The following is a 15804-nucleotide window of genomic DNA, read 5'->3' on the forward strand; positions in this document are numbered from 1 at the left end:
AAGCAATCAGCCTTCTTCCTATCCTTTCGAAAATCTTTGAGATCCTTCTTAAAAGAATCTTCCTTTCCATTAATTTGGATTTCGCATTCAGCATTTTAATGTTCAGCAAGGACTTCGTGTTCTTGACCATATGTCTGAAGTCCTGAGTGCAAACAGTAAACCCTGTTAGGGTGTATTTATAGACATTGCACAGCCTTTCAACCGAGTATGGCACGCCGTTTTCTTCAGGTTGTTTCAAGTCCAACCACCCCAGAGCTTATACCTCTTCCTCCGATCCTACCTCTTAGACCGTTTCTTTGACGTCCGCTATGGTACAAAATTTTCAACTGTTATCAAGTCGGTCGGTGTCCCAAAAGTCAACATTTTGGGTCCTGTCCAATACATATACATAGCCATCGTATTTTCATTATATTCACTGACCACGCCCCTACTATCTTCCCACATTTTAACGTAAACTTTATTAACGAACATTTTTAATTGTACGAGCTCTGCTCTGTTTCCTAATTAATAATCAGTATGATGTAAATACTTTTAAAAAATGTCATTTTTAGACAAATATGAAACATTGTGGATTTCGAGAGCAATAGTTATAACAAAATACAAGACTTTTCAATTAAAAAGTTGTTAATTTACTGTTTTTCACTTACGATTTATGTATATTTACGTAAAGATGAGAATTTCCCTTAAGACTTAGTTTGTATTTATGAAAAATTTTAAAGGAAAATTAATTCGCATTATTTAATTGCAAGAGAGATGGAAATAATATTCTTTACAGCTTCTATGCCAAGGATTTTAGCTCTAAAAAATGATCTATTTATTTTAATTTTACTGTTCATATTTTATAATTCTACAGAATTGGGAATTTATTATAAAAAAATATTTTGTAATTTTCGTAAGAAAAATTAAATTTTACGCCTGATATAATCCTGTCTGGCTGCTATGACGAGGTTTGCATATAGTTAATTAATCATTTTTCACTTATAGTTCATATTTATCACTGTGAGATCAAAATTTACAAATTATTTTCAAATTCCTCATAAGAACTTTCATATCGGTTCATTATCATATTTTCGGTCTAATAAAAATGTTGTGTATCTGAAAAAGTCTGAATTATAATTAAATTATTAGTTCAACGTATGAAATAGATTTTAGGAAGATAGTCTGGGTGACGGTCAATAAAGGAATCAAAATAGTTATCAAAGAAAACCGTATATTGTTAAACAACGTTTCGCCCCAGTTTGCTAGGCTTCCTCAGGGCTGTCTGATGGAAGATATGACATATGTTATTATATTATTGACCGCCACCCGGACTATCTTCCTAGAATATAATTAAATTCTGCTTGCATGTATATTTATTAAATAATTAAGTTCATTTCTGATTTTGATATAGATTAGTTTGAATTTTTATTTAGTCGTGTCAAATATTCAGTTAGGTATTTATGGTAATGCAAAGTATATTCAGAACAATTATAAAATTCAACAATATCCAATAATGAACTTCATCTCTCCCATCTCAGTCATATCATAGCATCTCTCCTGTATTTCTCAGATTCATCTACAATCATACTTAAACAACTCCTTAGATTCCACGATTCCATTCCTTGGAAAACTCGTCAGCTCAAATAATCCTCTCTCATTTTCCCCACTTCGATAACGGTTTTTTGTCTACGGAGTGCTATCTGCTAGGATAGAGATGCAGAAGAAGTTCATGAATTGCTTCATAGGGTTCATCTTCATGTTTCCTAGGTGTTCCTATCTACTTAGTGTTTTCTAAATTTCCAAAACCAAAAAACCTGTCTACATCCTTGATTCCCTCAACATACGCCGACTTCTCCATACCTTACATACCTCATCCCGACCTAATGATTTATATATACCCTCTTATAGAACCACCTCCTTTAGTCAATTCTTCCTCATCAATGCAACCTTTAAAATTCTCTACCCATCTCTATTCACCTACGCTTCTCCGTTCCTTCCCTAAAACCTTCACCTTCTACCAAATCAAATACTGTGCCAATGTAAGCAATATTAATTAAATGTCAGAATTGTGTAAATATCATTCCTAAAAAATAATCATAAGTCTAAATCATGTAATTATTCTTAGGAGACTTTTATCCCTTACGTTTGTTTTCATTTCGTTTTATTTAATTTCATTTTAATATTTTAATCTACATGCAAAATCAGCTGATAAGCCAATTCACCTCAGACGTTAACTAAATTAGGCAGTGCTTAGTAATTCATGGGTGTATAGAATGGTGTTCATATTGTTAAAATATCATAAAGTTTCTCTAAAACACAATTCAGTATTGAGCTTTGCTGAAAACAAACGCGTTCCTCAATAATACATCTGGAAAAGCGAACGATAAATTTTATTATTAATATTTTCCTCTTGAGAGAGGTTGCAACTCCAGACCGTTTTATTTTCATCGGATTTATTTGTTTCATCGAAGCTCAATCTAAATTGAAAATCATTTTTTTCTCTTTTCTCTTCCATTTGCATATTAAAAAAAAATTTTTTTTTTTGTTACACGTGTATATTTCTGATTGTAATTAAAGGAAAGAGTATATTGCATTCAATCGTATATTTTATTTCTCTAATAGTCCCATTAAATACAATATACTGGGAAACTAAAATTATAAATGTAGAAATATGCTTTTTGAAAAAAAAAAATGAAGGAGGTTAGAACATTTGAATTTCATATTAGTAGATTTAAATACATATAACCCTGAGTGTGACATGGGTCTGTTTATTATTTTAAGAGAACAATATTTATTTGGCGTTCTAAATATTTTTTTTTAGACTTTTTAAACGATATCCATACCAATTAATAATTATGTACAGTAATAAATGCGATATATTGAATGTATGGAATGAAATAATAAGTAGAAAAATTATTGTAAGTGGGTCTGACAGACCCATCTGTTGTGTTACGGAAAAAAATACGAGATTTTATATGTAAGTTTAAAAGAAATTTAATTTCTCAACACTCGTCTTATTAATTGATGAGTCTTTTATTTTATATTTTATAACTATTATTATGTTTAATTATTTTATGATTTTGAACCTGTTTAGTAATGGTAACAGGCAACGGTAATTTCAGGGGTCGTCCTAAACCAAATGCATTACCTCGTCCCCCACGTTTATTTGTAATTGTTAATTTCCTTTCTGTATCTTTTAGTCGCATACCAGCAGCAGCATTTTTCATGTTTTACCTATTTTTTATCATAATTGGATCAGAAACACTTTCACATAAGAATTTCTTATTTATTTTCTCATTACACTAATTATATATATATTTTTTAATAGATATAAGATAGCTCTATTTGTAGAAGTTAAAAGAGGTGCGATATAAACTACATAAAGTTATAATGGTTTAAGGTTTTTCTAGATAGTTACAGATTTCCGTAGTGACGGCACTGCCATGAAAGTATGACGGTGGGGAAGTATGAAAGAACAGTCAGTTTAAAAAAAAAAATCATTCCAGTAACCACCCAAACACCATAATTGCTCATATGATGCGTAACTTCACTGTCTAGGTGAATATATGTGCTAAATATCGTGGCAGTATCTTCGATACCATTACATTTACCCCCATCCTGCCCTAGTGTGGCTATTAAAAGAGATAAATAACCAAGTTCAATCCATAAAAGATAATTTGTTTATCCACAAAAGAAGTAAAATGAAAAAAATAGACAACAAAACAAAATAAAGGTTCGTTTCAGTCATATGTTCAATAAACATTGCTTTCTTTTCCTATTTATAACATTTGTTTTATACATATACTTCCCTGAAAAAAAGATTAATTTTAGTGTAGTTCGACATAATTTTTTTAAAAAAGTAATAGATTCATCATCATTAATACTCTAATCTGAAGTTTCCCTGTTACTAGCGTTCGTGACAGAATCAGATATAATCCAACCTAGACTCAATTAAACGAAAGTTCCGATTCTGAGGGCTGAGAATAAACACTAATAGACGAAGAATAGACTTCTGGGAAAAAAAACTCGAACTCCAACCACCCCAGAAACATTGTATTTCAAAAATATTACAATAATCTGTTCACATTTTTTTAATAAAGTTGTTACGACGGGTAGTGGCTCACAAGAACCTTTACTAGCCCAACTGTGTAGAGTATTGAAAATAAAATAAACGAATTGCCGAATTTTGTTATTGTTGTATTTGTAATAAAAAAAAACATAAGAAACTGTAAAACATATAAACTAGAAGACTAAAAAAAAAAAAAAATAAGAAAAGAAACTTCTAAAAAATTTTTTTTATTTATTTAATGTAATTTACAACTGTACAAAATAATACATTAGGTAAATATGTTGTATGTTTCATGTACACTTGAAAATCTTGGGAAGGAACCACCCATTGGTGGTACTTCAAACATTAATTTAAATTATAAGGTCCCGTGGCCATCTTCTTTTCAGACGCCTCGGAGGATTATCAGGGATTGTTAAGGATAAAAGATTAAGAATTAATGGGTTTGGATGGTAAAGGAGTTTGGAAAGGAAAGACGCATATCTGTTTTGGATTAAATTTGCAACGAATGGGATGTTAAGGTCTTTATGAATGAGTTTATTTGTGATGTAATAAGGAGCATCAAGGATTTTACGTAGGATTTTGGATTGTAACGATTGGATGGGGGAAGAATTTGATGGTTTTGTGGAGCCCCAGAGCTCAATTCCATATGTCCAAATTGGTCTGATTATTGTAGTGTATACGAATTTTTTGTAGTGAATGGGAAGCTTAGAGCGTTTGTCAAGTAAGTGTTGTAGCAATCGGAATCTACGAGCAGTTTCTTGTCGTTTCAGTCTTGTGTGTGGATTCCAAGTAAGTCTCTTGTCAAGATGAAGTCCTAAGTATCGAATCTGTTCAACAGGAGTTAGTGGAGTATTTAGAAAGGATACTGTAGGACAGGAGGGTAGAGGTTTACAAAGGAGAGTAAAGGTGATTTAAAGAGATTTGTCAGGATTTATTTTAATTCTTCAGTTTTTACACCATTCTTCAATAGATGTTATGTGTGCCTGTAGTGTTTGTGATGCATTAGTTGGGTCGTTGTTTACAGAAAGTATACATGTGTCATCAGCGTATGTTGTTAGGACTGTGTTAGGGTGGGCTGGAATGTCAGCTGTATAAACCGTATAAAGAATGTGACCTAAGATACTACCTTGAGGAACGGACTGAGAAAGGAGAGATGAGTAGATTAGGTTATCATTTACTTTAAAGGTTCTATAAGTGAGGTAGGAGCTGATTATAAGGAAATATGTTGGGGGTAGGAATTGACGAAGTTTATAGAGCAGACCTAGATACCAGAATCGATTAAAAGCTTCTAAAAATACAACGTTTAAAATTATTTTTAAAAATTAAAAAACAAAAAAAAAATTATTTTTTGTCTTGGCGACATAAATAAATTGTCTATATATCACCCTGGGTGATGGGCCCCCTAATGGATAAATGTCCTCGTGGAGGAGAAGAGCCGCCCGCCGTGGCTTGAAGAGAATATCTGAGATGCCCAGCCTCCTAGTAACTACTGACTAGAGAGAGAGAGATAAGGGTCACTGACCCGGCGTATTTTCACAATATTGGTATCATTATACCTCTGTAGCAAATAAAAACATGCTAATACGCAATGCTTATAACAGAAACATTTATTTATTGCTTAAAACCAATTATTAAACATATGTTGGCCGCAAAAAAAGTAAATATATCTTTTTTCTTAAATATGAATACTAATAGACGAAGATATAAGATAGAGTTCTGTTATAAAGAAACTCTATCTCCAATCAATTTATGTAAAGCGATGTAAACTCTGTAGTTATAATGGTGTAAGGTTTGTCTACATAGTGACAGGTTTCTGTCGTGTTTGTATTACCATAATTGAATTTTGGTGAGGACGTGTATAATTTTAGTCACTTTAAAAAATAACCTAACTGTTGTAAGGTACGTAACTTCACTGTCGAGATGTACGAGTACTGTAGTAATGCCTACTCCTCCACCAGACTTAGTGTAACATTATTGCCACGACAATCATGATGATACAATTTACTATATGGCAGTGGTTGTAATTTTTGCAAATTATACTCGTTTACTTTTATGTTGTTTCTGCACCTTCAAGTGTAACAGACAGTATACACCATTTACTTTATGTTATTATAATATGTAGTAATTCCCTGTCAGTCGTTTATCCAACGTCAGTACAAGTATTTTATTTCTGTACTGACCAGATAGACAAGGAAAAAATGGATCCTAGTCCACTTAGTATTGTAATTAATTACCAGTAATATTGTAAATGCATTGGCTTTATGATATCGATTGTGTTATTCTCAGGAATTTAAATAGAAAATATTAATGTAAGTAAGGATGAAAAAACTTTAAAGTTTGGACTTAAAAGTTTCAATAAAATTATTGAATCTGAAATCTGTTCATGACTTTAGTATTTTTATTGTTAAATGATGTTTTCGAGGCAAGCAAACAGAGCTAATTTGACTCAATAAAAGGTACAAAGCTAACAGAGCGGAAGGGAGGGGGGTACAGGGAGTGATCGCAATTAACAAATTGACTGGTTGAGTCAGATCAGGGAGTTAATTGTGACGGCTGCTTTGGGCACATCAAAGGCCTCCTTTAATCATATAATCCATAATGGCTCAGTATTGTACTCCTAATGGCGTCTCTTTGTTACGTCCCACTCAATTCAGTTTCACTTACCTCTCTTAATGGTGAAAAATTAATGGAGAATTCATTCAATGGCGTTCGGTAATGTTCCGAGATAACTATTCTTTTATATGCCCATTTTAAAGAAAAATTTAGAAAACTTTTTTTAATAAATAGATGTAATATCCGTTTTAAATTTACTAGTAAGTAGTTTAAAGTGGGAAGACTTGATTTTACTATGAATTCCCTTCATCCTCCTCCCCATGAGAATAAAAGTAATAACAAAAAAAAAAAAAATGAACATTTATTACTAGAAATAAATACTTGAAAACCTCTTTTTCAAAAAACTGAAATGTTGATGGTTTCTAGATTCGCCCTAGAAAACACCCATCAACAATTGAAATGAGGTAAGAAAAAATCAAGATGGTAAAGAAATTAAAGCTTGGAGAAGTTTGTCGGGGGGTGCGGTCAGCAAAGAACAACATAAATAAACAAAACCATATTTATTTAATGGCGACGTTTCGACCTGAGTTTCAGGTCTTCATCAGGGGTTGTGGCGTAGAAGGAAGGCTTGCAACTGATTGATGTAAGAGTTTATTTGAAACATCCGCTAGAGTAACTCTAAAGAAATTAAAATTTATAGAAGAAAACCGAAACTTTAAAGGAAGAGACAGTAAACTGCAGTCCAATCAAGGAAAATTAAAAAAAAAAAAATCACAACTAATAATGTTTATAACAATGATGTAGTTGATAGTGAAGCGCCGGGAACTTCCGGAGTCTAGCATATCCCTTTACAGGTGGGGTATTCCCTTCCTTTACAGGATGACAAACTCGGTTCGGGAATTTCCAAGCTAATTTAAATCTTGTATATACGAATGAATGTGTTTAAGATATTATTCTATTGTTTAAATAAAATCAATTTTATTTAAATTAAAGTCTCAAAACATAGTAATTGTTATGATAGCAAGGTGTAATAGAGTTAAATTCATTATAATTATTATTATTGGCGCGATAGACCGCGAGATCTACTTAAAAATACATCGTGCGTTTCATGACGTGGTTTTCATAGGGTCGATTCGTCACTTCCACGCCTATTTTTGAGAGTGCCACCCATTGGCTAACGGGGCTCACAAATGCCCGGGTAGGCTGTGAGTGAGTATTGTATTTATGTTTGAAAAAACCCGGGTAGGGCCGGGGACTCGAACTCGCAACCTTTGGGTTGGCAGACAGGTGCGATTAAAAGTTTAATATTAATGAAATAGCGTAATTTTGACTGAAACAGGTCTTTGATCTGGGCAAAAAACTTGGGAAAAAATGGAAAGGAGAATATTGAGAAAAATCTACGAACCCAGCGTTACGGAACAAACATTCTGGTTAAATAAAAGTGAGGAAATTTAAAAATGCCTATTTTCGCCCATAATTTAGACCATTTTTAATACAATCGGTTTACAATTAGCCTTGTCCTTTTTTTTAACACATATTTATAAATAATAATTTTAAACATTAAAAATTGTAAGAAAAAAAAATTACTTATTTTTTTAACTCTCTAAAATAGACTATAGACAAATTCCTTCGACACTCAATAACCTTGGTTGCTCTATTCCGTGATGATAAATATCCTCATTGATGAAAGTCACAAGTTTGGGTTAATTCTCTAGTGAATTAATACAATTCTTAATTTAAGGCAATATAAATGGATACTGTTACCTCATATAAAGAATTATAATTAATGTTATTAAATTGACATAAATATTTTTTTCTTAAAAAATAAAATATATCCTTGTGGGACAAGGCCCCTTACTTCCGTTTTCTTTTACTTAATTTCCAGTTCATCCAGAATGAACTTGGACAGTTTATGTTTTTGAAAGTTCCAGTTGTTATTAATTCTTAAAACTTTGACGAGTAAAAGAAAACATCTAAAGGCACTTATTCACAAATACAAAGTTAACATTTCAGGATCAACAGCAAAAAAAGTAACTTGAAAGCTCTCGATCTATTATTTTCGAGAATTGTTTTGAAGTGGTAAAGAAACAATAGCCAAAATCCCCGAATCCAGAACGATTCGTCAAAGGACAATGGATGGACAGCGGAAGTCCCTGCCAATCGAGATAATTTTCGTCAATGTCACAGCAGTCTGTCAGTTGTCATGTCATCTCCTAACCCCACGAACCTCTACAATGGGGTCCTCTGAGCTCAAATATCTATAGTTTATCCATTTCAATTGAATCTAACAATACTGAATTGCTTAAAAAAATACTAACAGCAATAAAAATTGAAAAAAAAATTAAAAAATAATGGTCATTTAAAAATTCCAACTATAAAACCATAAAGCTCTTCGACGTTTCGCCTCATTATTTTAGGGATCATAATGGCATAAAACGATAAGATCATATATGATACATCCTTCTCTTTCCTCAATCAGTCATACATAGACTGATAGATAGAACGGCTTTGATTTTGATCTCCTAATAACAAAAATAAGATAACAATCTTAAACAAATCAATTTCAGTATTATTGAAAATAAATTTTTTTAGTAATTATGGAGACATCGTTTTTATCTTCTATAAAATCATGAATTAAAAAAAACTACAACCAATTCCGATATGTTGCCTAAGCACTTAGAGTTAAATTTTATGCTGCTATTGAAATTTTGTTTAATTTATTTTATTATTTTTTTTAAATTTCTGTCATTTTTTTGTTCGATTCTCGCAGACATATCGGACAGCAATATAGTTTATGTATAGTTTAATAAATTATCTGACTAAGACCTTACTCCAGACCGTTTCTCAGAGAAAAAATAATAAATAAAAATAAAAACTTCCAAATCTATATTATACAACTTATGCTCGTAGAGTTATCTAAAAAAAACTTATTATAGTAATCTTAGTAAACAATATAAACAACAGTGGACGTAAATCGCCACTTCACGTTAGAAAAATTACATTCGTTAATACAATAAAGATATCTTTAAATAATTGTTGTTACTATATATTCATTAAATCTGCCTAAACATTTTCATTTGAGTTATTTTTTTAAAGGAAAACAATAATAATAACTAATTTATAAGATCATATTAATCTTTAAAATAAATAAAATCCAAGCATGTTTTGAATATTTTATTTATCAAAATAACAATGGAACTATCTCTTCAAATGCCATACAGTGATAATGTAATTTTCAAATAAAACGTATTTGAAATATGTACTAATAATTTTAATTAAATATCCATATACTAATATTATGACTGAACTGTGTAAAAAACTGTTGAATTAAAATTGATTTCGTTAATTTTACCTTGTCTGTGTCATCTTATAATTCGTATTTCAATATATTTAATGTATACTATAATTTCTTTCTGGAATCGTTGTATAAAATTTATTTATACCTTCTCAGTCTCGATGAGAATTCAGTACATTCACATACCGATATTACAGCCTTTATAGAATCGCTGGTATTAGATTGCTGGATCTTTGGAACGCCGTCAGTAGTTGTTTTAAAATTTGAAAGAATAAATTCCTCTGCTGAATGGTAAGATTCTGACTCCGAGCTGCGACTAGGACACGGGATGAAAGGTCCCTTACTATTTCCCGCGTCAGTAAGAGATTCCGATGAAGAAGAAAAGTCTATGTTTCGTATCATCGCTTCTGAAAAAAACTGGTAAATTTCCCCTTTCATTAGCGGTTTAAAATCCTCAAAAATAGTTCTATAATTCCAAATAGTCATCAAATGCCTCGTTTTTTCAATCATAAGCATAATACTCACATTTACAGGATTGTGAATAAAAAACTCGAACTCCTTTAGCGTTTTACAAGAAAGAAATATATTTTTGTTTATCAAGAAAAAAGACACCACAGCCAAAGTCAAAAAATCTGTCCTACTGGTAACCACATTATCCCACAGGATTAACCAATCTTTTTCGACCAAGACCTCAGCAAATAACGTTTCCATGACGGACCAAACGTAGCTGGAAAGCTGTATCCCGGACTCATTAAAGTAGTTCCACAGTTCTAAATCAATTTTTTTCAAAATGCATTCAATGAAATTCGTCACATTTTTTGGAACCAGAGGAAATTCGTTGAACCAGTTTTGGCAATAGTTTACAAGGATAGTGGCCACGACTTCGAAAGCAACAATTGGTGAAGGTCTAAATAGTTTAGTAAACCTGAGAATCATCAATGGAAGATACTTGATGCTCCCGAACATCGGGCACCAATGTGCCAGGTTGGAAGCCAGCCGCAGAACTGGATAGCGCAGTTCGGTCTGAAGGAAGGGGTAATCCTTAATATTGGCAAAAGAACTGTGGAGCCCTTTTGCACACAGAGTTCGGTGGGCCAGAACGTTCATCGGCAAGGATAGAGAACTCCTCCACAAGAATGGCCTAACGTCATTCGGGAACTGGCGAAAGCTGGATATGACACCGTGGATGTCCTTTTTCGCCACTAACAGATGCCAACTATATGAATCCTGTACTTCATGACTGAGCTCTTTCAGAGCATCTTCCCTCCTCTTTTTCTTATCACGACCGTCCCACAATTCGTTATGGATAACTTGAATGTTTCCTTTTCCCATCAAGCAAAACAAATATTTCCCTGACGTATTTATTCTGAGAGTGATACAACAATCGCGATCAATCGTGCCGACAACTGATACGATACCAGTTGCCAAGTGGAACAAAACGACTTTATGGTAACAGGTCAATATGGCGACCATGGAACTCTCACCACCATCGTAAGGTTGGGTGATGTATTCGACGTAGTTCAGTTTGGTGTACTCTGGGGGCAGCACGAACATCTTTACCAATGACCAAGAGAAGGTGTTGATGCAGATCAACTTGTTGCAATTACCACAGGCCACCATCGAGGAACCATTTTTGTTGAATGAAAAGCTGTTTATGTAATATCCGAAAAACTCCAAAGCATGGAATTTCACCGACAAGCTGCCATTCACAGAGTCCCATACTGAGAGCAAGTTGTCACTTGTCGAAACCAGAAATCTGTCCTGCCAGGGAAGGAACTTGGCCTCCTTTATAACAGAACGCTCTACAGGTTCAATGAGGAATTGTTTCTTGAACGTGAGAGGATCCCAGATGAATCCTCTATCGCGACTTATGCTTACACATTGGGTGCCGGCATTGCTAAACGATATATCTTTCACCTCTTCTTTGTGCCCCTTAAAGGTTCCAGAAAGTTTTCCTGATGCAAGCTCAAATGTTTTTATCTTACCGCTGAAATGGCCTAAAGATATTTTGTCGTGGCACGGATAGAATTCGATGACACTGACGTCTCTTTCCTTCCTCAAAGTCCAAAATGTTTTTTCAGCTAGGTCTAAAATGTAGCAGTTTCCATCGGCGCTGTAAGAACACAGCTGTTCCTGTCTTGGGTTCACACATATTTTTTTGAATTTCGAAAAACCTTTACCGCTTCTGAGATCACATTTATTGATTACTAGAGCCACTCTAAAAACCATTAAAAGAATTACTTATAAATATACGAGGCGAGTTGGGAGGAACGCTTCAAACTGAAATTGTTATCTGGTTTTCAGAAACTCTTCTAACGGGAAATTTTAGCGACCAATCTCTTTCAGAATGTCAAGTAATATTGTTGAATATATTTTAGAAAACTGGATTCACCTTAATATTATTTGATCGGCTAGTTACCGCGAGCCCAAAACCAATACAGTACTATTAATAGGGCTAATTTAAAGCGGTGTTTCAAGTCAGAATCCATCATAATAATCTATCTATGAACGATATGGTTGATACCTAGGTTCATTGGACGATATTGAAAACTTATATTTTTCCAACGCAGAAATGTTTCGTCCTCTTGGAGGACTCATTGGAAAGTTTTTGAACTGAACAAATAATTAGTAAACTTAAACAGTCATGAAATGGGCTTCAAGCTCAAGATACTCAAGAAGAGAAGATATTTGCAAAATAGAACATGGAAATCGGAAAAATAGTCAATAAGTTTAACTATGGCTCGGAAGCAGCCATCCAAAATCCAAAGCCTACTTACAAACTTGTAAAAAAAAAATCTTTCGACATATTTATTAAAATATAAACAAAAGCGCTTGATGAAAGAAATTATGATACAAGAACAGCATCAAGTGCGTTTCTTGGTATAAAGCAGAAAATGTAATAATTGAATTCCCTAAAGATAATTTAAATTGTTAAAACAATGCTAGTGAGAAATTTAGTCCTAATGTCATGGGTTAAAGATATTTTAGAATCGGTAAATGACATTTATAAGAAAATGATCAGCACTTAGTGTTGAGGCGTTCATCCCAATTTTCTCAATTGTCAGAAAAGTTATAAATTAACGTGAACTCGAACATAAGAACATGGATACTTACAAATTATCCTCTGATAAGTTTGGTAACGGTAATTTTTCGTTTCCTTCTGTTGAGATGTCGAAAGTATTACACGTTGAATTCGATTTAGACATAGGAAAGGAATCGGTGTTTGGTTTTTCATAGAGTAAAAATTGTTGCTATGAAACCTCAGGGGAAAAAAACTGCTGACAAGAAATGTTTTATTATTTTTCTTTTTTATCATCTGTTCTCAACAATATGAATTTTATTTGAGGAGCACAAAGTGTAACAACATTTTACAATTAGTTTTTCCTTTATTGTTTCTTTATAATAATCATAAATAAACTGTGTATATCTCAAGAGAGAGATAGGAAGGAGAGGGGGTTTAATGTTCATTTGGGAGTTTTCAGAATAGATGTGAGAGGAATTCTCTAACTATACGTATTCAAATTAAGTTCAAAGTATACGTAAAATTCCTAAAGGAGGCAGATTTTAATACTCATTAATAAAAATTAAAACAACAAAATGATAGTAATATATTTGAAATGCAATTGGAAATCAATATTAATAAAAAAAATTGTTTTATTGAAATCTGTATTAAATTAACTAATGTATGTTTTCAATAACTTCCCTTAATCTGTGTATCTCGTCAAAATCAACGATATGAGTAACATATGGTGTTTCTTTGTTATATTAGTAAATTAAATATTATTTAACCTTAATATTTAATATTTCAATGCTGGATATCGGAAACTAATGACTATATCTCAAGAAATATATACAATATTTTAGCCTTTACACTACACTTTGCAATAATTAATTTGTTGCTCAAACATTATAGGTCCAATTAACATTAAAACGAAGGCTAAGACACGCTTCATAAGTAGCGCCCAGAGCGCTAATCACCTTAGTTCATAATCAGCGTCCACGGATCATAATAATTTATTGATATCAAATATCTGAGTCCCTCAATATAAAACCCACCATACACAATCAACATTATTCATCGATTAAAAAAAATTGGATTAAAGAAGTAATTAAGTAATTGAGGTTTTGTGTATTAGTACGTTTCCCCTCCTTTGTCGTTTATTGTTAATTATATCTTATTTTTAGACTGAAATTTAAGTTCTACTCGATCCTCAAAGATCAAAAATAGAAAAAAATTATGTAATTCATTTGATAAGGTTGTAAATTATAAAACTTTTCAAGATTGAGAGATCAAATACTTTTGTGATCTGGAAAATATCTGAACTTCCCCGCTGCGGATTCGGATTCCTGTGAAAGTTTGATGAAGCTAGACCGTGGGATATTGGAAAGGTAGACGCTCTAGCTGGCTCGGGAGAGATGGAATTTTTTATTTATTATCTACGCATACACGGACACAAACAAAATCTATGGAATAAATAAATGAATCAGCCTTTATTTAGTGAAGGCAGAAGCCAGCTTATATCTGTAAGCTTTTTCTCAAATTAGCCTTTATTGCTTAAATCTATAAATTTTAACGTTTAGATATTAAATTATTTGTTTTAATTTAAATTAGTATACTATACTATTAGAATACTAATTTAAATTAGTCATTTAGGAAGAACCCCGAAACGTTGATGAAATCACTAATATCTTATCACAAAACAAATGCCTCCGAATTTCCCTAAATATAATAACAATTAACCATATAACTCTAGAAATTTTGCTTATCTTAAAACTCTAGATTTGACATACACCACTTTTGCATTCCAGTAACCATATTCCTGCTAGAATGATAATATTCTATATTACTATTTATTTATTTTTTTTAGATTATACTTTTGTTAAGTATCACTACTTTGTTACATATCTGACTTTTGCTTATACTGTCATATATGACACAGCTATATGACCTTTCCATTAAACCCGATTGAATGAACCTTCCAAAACGAACTGGAGTAGACCAGAGCGCTGAAGGTGGCGCAGACAGATGACCAAGGAAGATAGGAGGATTTAGGAAGGCTCGGGCTGGATCCCCGAGGATACCCAGAGTTGGTGGTCCCCAAGAGGGCACTAACTCCCACTTCTTCAGCACCCCCTTCTCTTCTCCTTTTACCGAGTGGTCTGCGGTCGACCTCCTACAAAAGAGTGGTATTCTGAGGCCTGTAAGAGTTGAGAGACTGCTCTGAACTTAAAGTGAACCTAATTGGAATGCTTATTGCTTGTGAAAATCAATGGAATAATTAAAATTAACAGTGTCCATCGCAGTATTTTACTCCATTAAAACGCCTGCCAGATAACGCTCCATAACGTATTTATAAACACATTCAATCTTCATTTTCATAATAAAAGCCTGGGTTGTCAGCTCCGAAAATTATTCATATTAAGGATACTCATGAAAGAAAAACAAACAAAGCCTTAAGTCGCTTAACTACTAAATATAACCAAACATCCACTGATCAGGTAAGAAAAATCTAGAATCACATAAATGCAGACTAGAGACAGCAGGGAGGGCCCTGTTTCATAATAAAGTACAAACTAATATTATTAGGGGAAGATATTGATTGACCGTGTGTAAAGATGAAAGGAATATGGTCCGGGTGCGGTCACAAAAACTTAAATAGTAGAATATACTATTTTATTGAGCCAACGTTTCTAAATTTGACAGAGAATTCCGTCAATCATAAAGTTGATAAAGACTGCATCTCCCTTACATATCGAAACATTTTGAACATAATAAAATCCACATAATACTTTGTTTTTTCAATTTTTCTGCATTTCAGAAGCCCATTTTCTTGTCACTTCCTTTATTCTTGTTTTTCTAAATTCTCACATTTTTAATTTCTTTTATTTATTCGTTTATTTTTATTTT

At 32.7% G+C, this 15804-nt stretch overlaps 2 protein-coding genes across 5 annotated transcripts in view; one reads left to right on the forward strand and one right to left on the reverse strand.

The window, feature by feature from the left end:
* The window catches only part of 5-HT7 (5-hydroxytryptamine receptor 7), a gene marked incomplete at its 5' end in the record, with an annotated part of 376882 nt that overhangs the window by 346423 nt on the left and 14655 nt on the right, over window positions 1–15804 (forward strand).
* On the reverse strand, window positions 9807–13169 carry LOC106684018 (TBC1 domain family member 31). Its single transcript, XM_014425841.3, has 2 exons — window positions 13011–13169; window positions 9807–12114 (listed from the first exon to the last, which is right to left on the reverse strand). The coding sequence occupies exons 1-2, from the start codon at window positions 13100–13102 to the stop codon at window positions 10035–10037; spliced, it is 2172 nt and encodes a 723-aa protein (XP_014281327.1). The 5' UTR covers window positions 13103–13169; the 3' UTR covers window positions 9807–10034.

Source organism: Halyomorpha halys, unplaced genomic scaffold, assembly GCF_000696795.3.
Source record: "Halyomorpha halys isolate HHAL.00 unplaced genomic scaffold, Hhal_1.1 Scaffold536.1, whole genome shotgun sequence".
Taxonomy (NCBI): domain Eukaryota; kingdom Metazoa; phylum Arthropoda; class Insecta; order Hemiptera; family Pentatomidae; genus Halyomorpha; species Halyomorpha halys.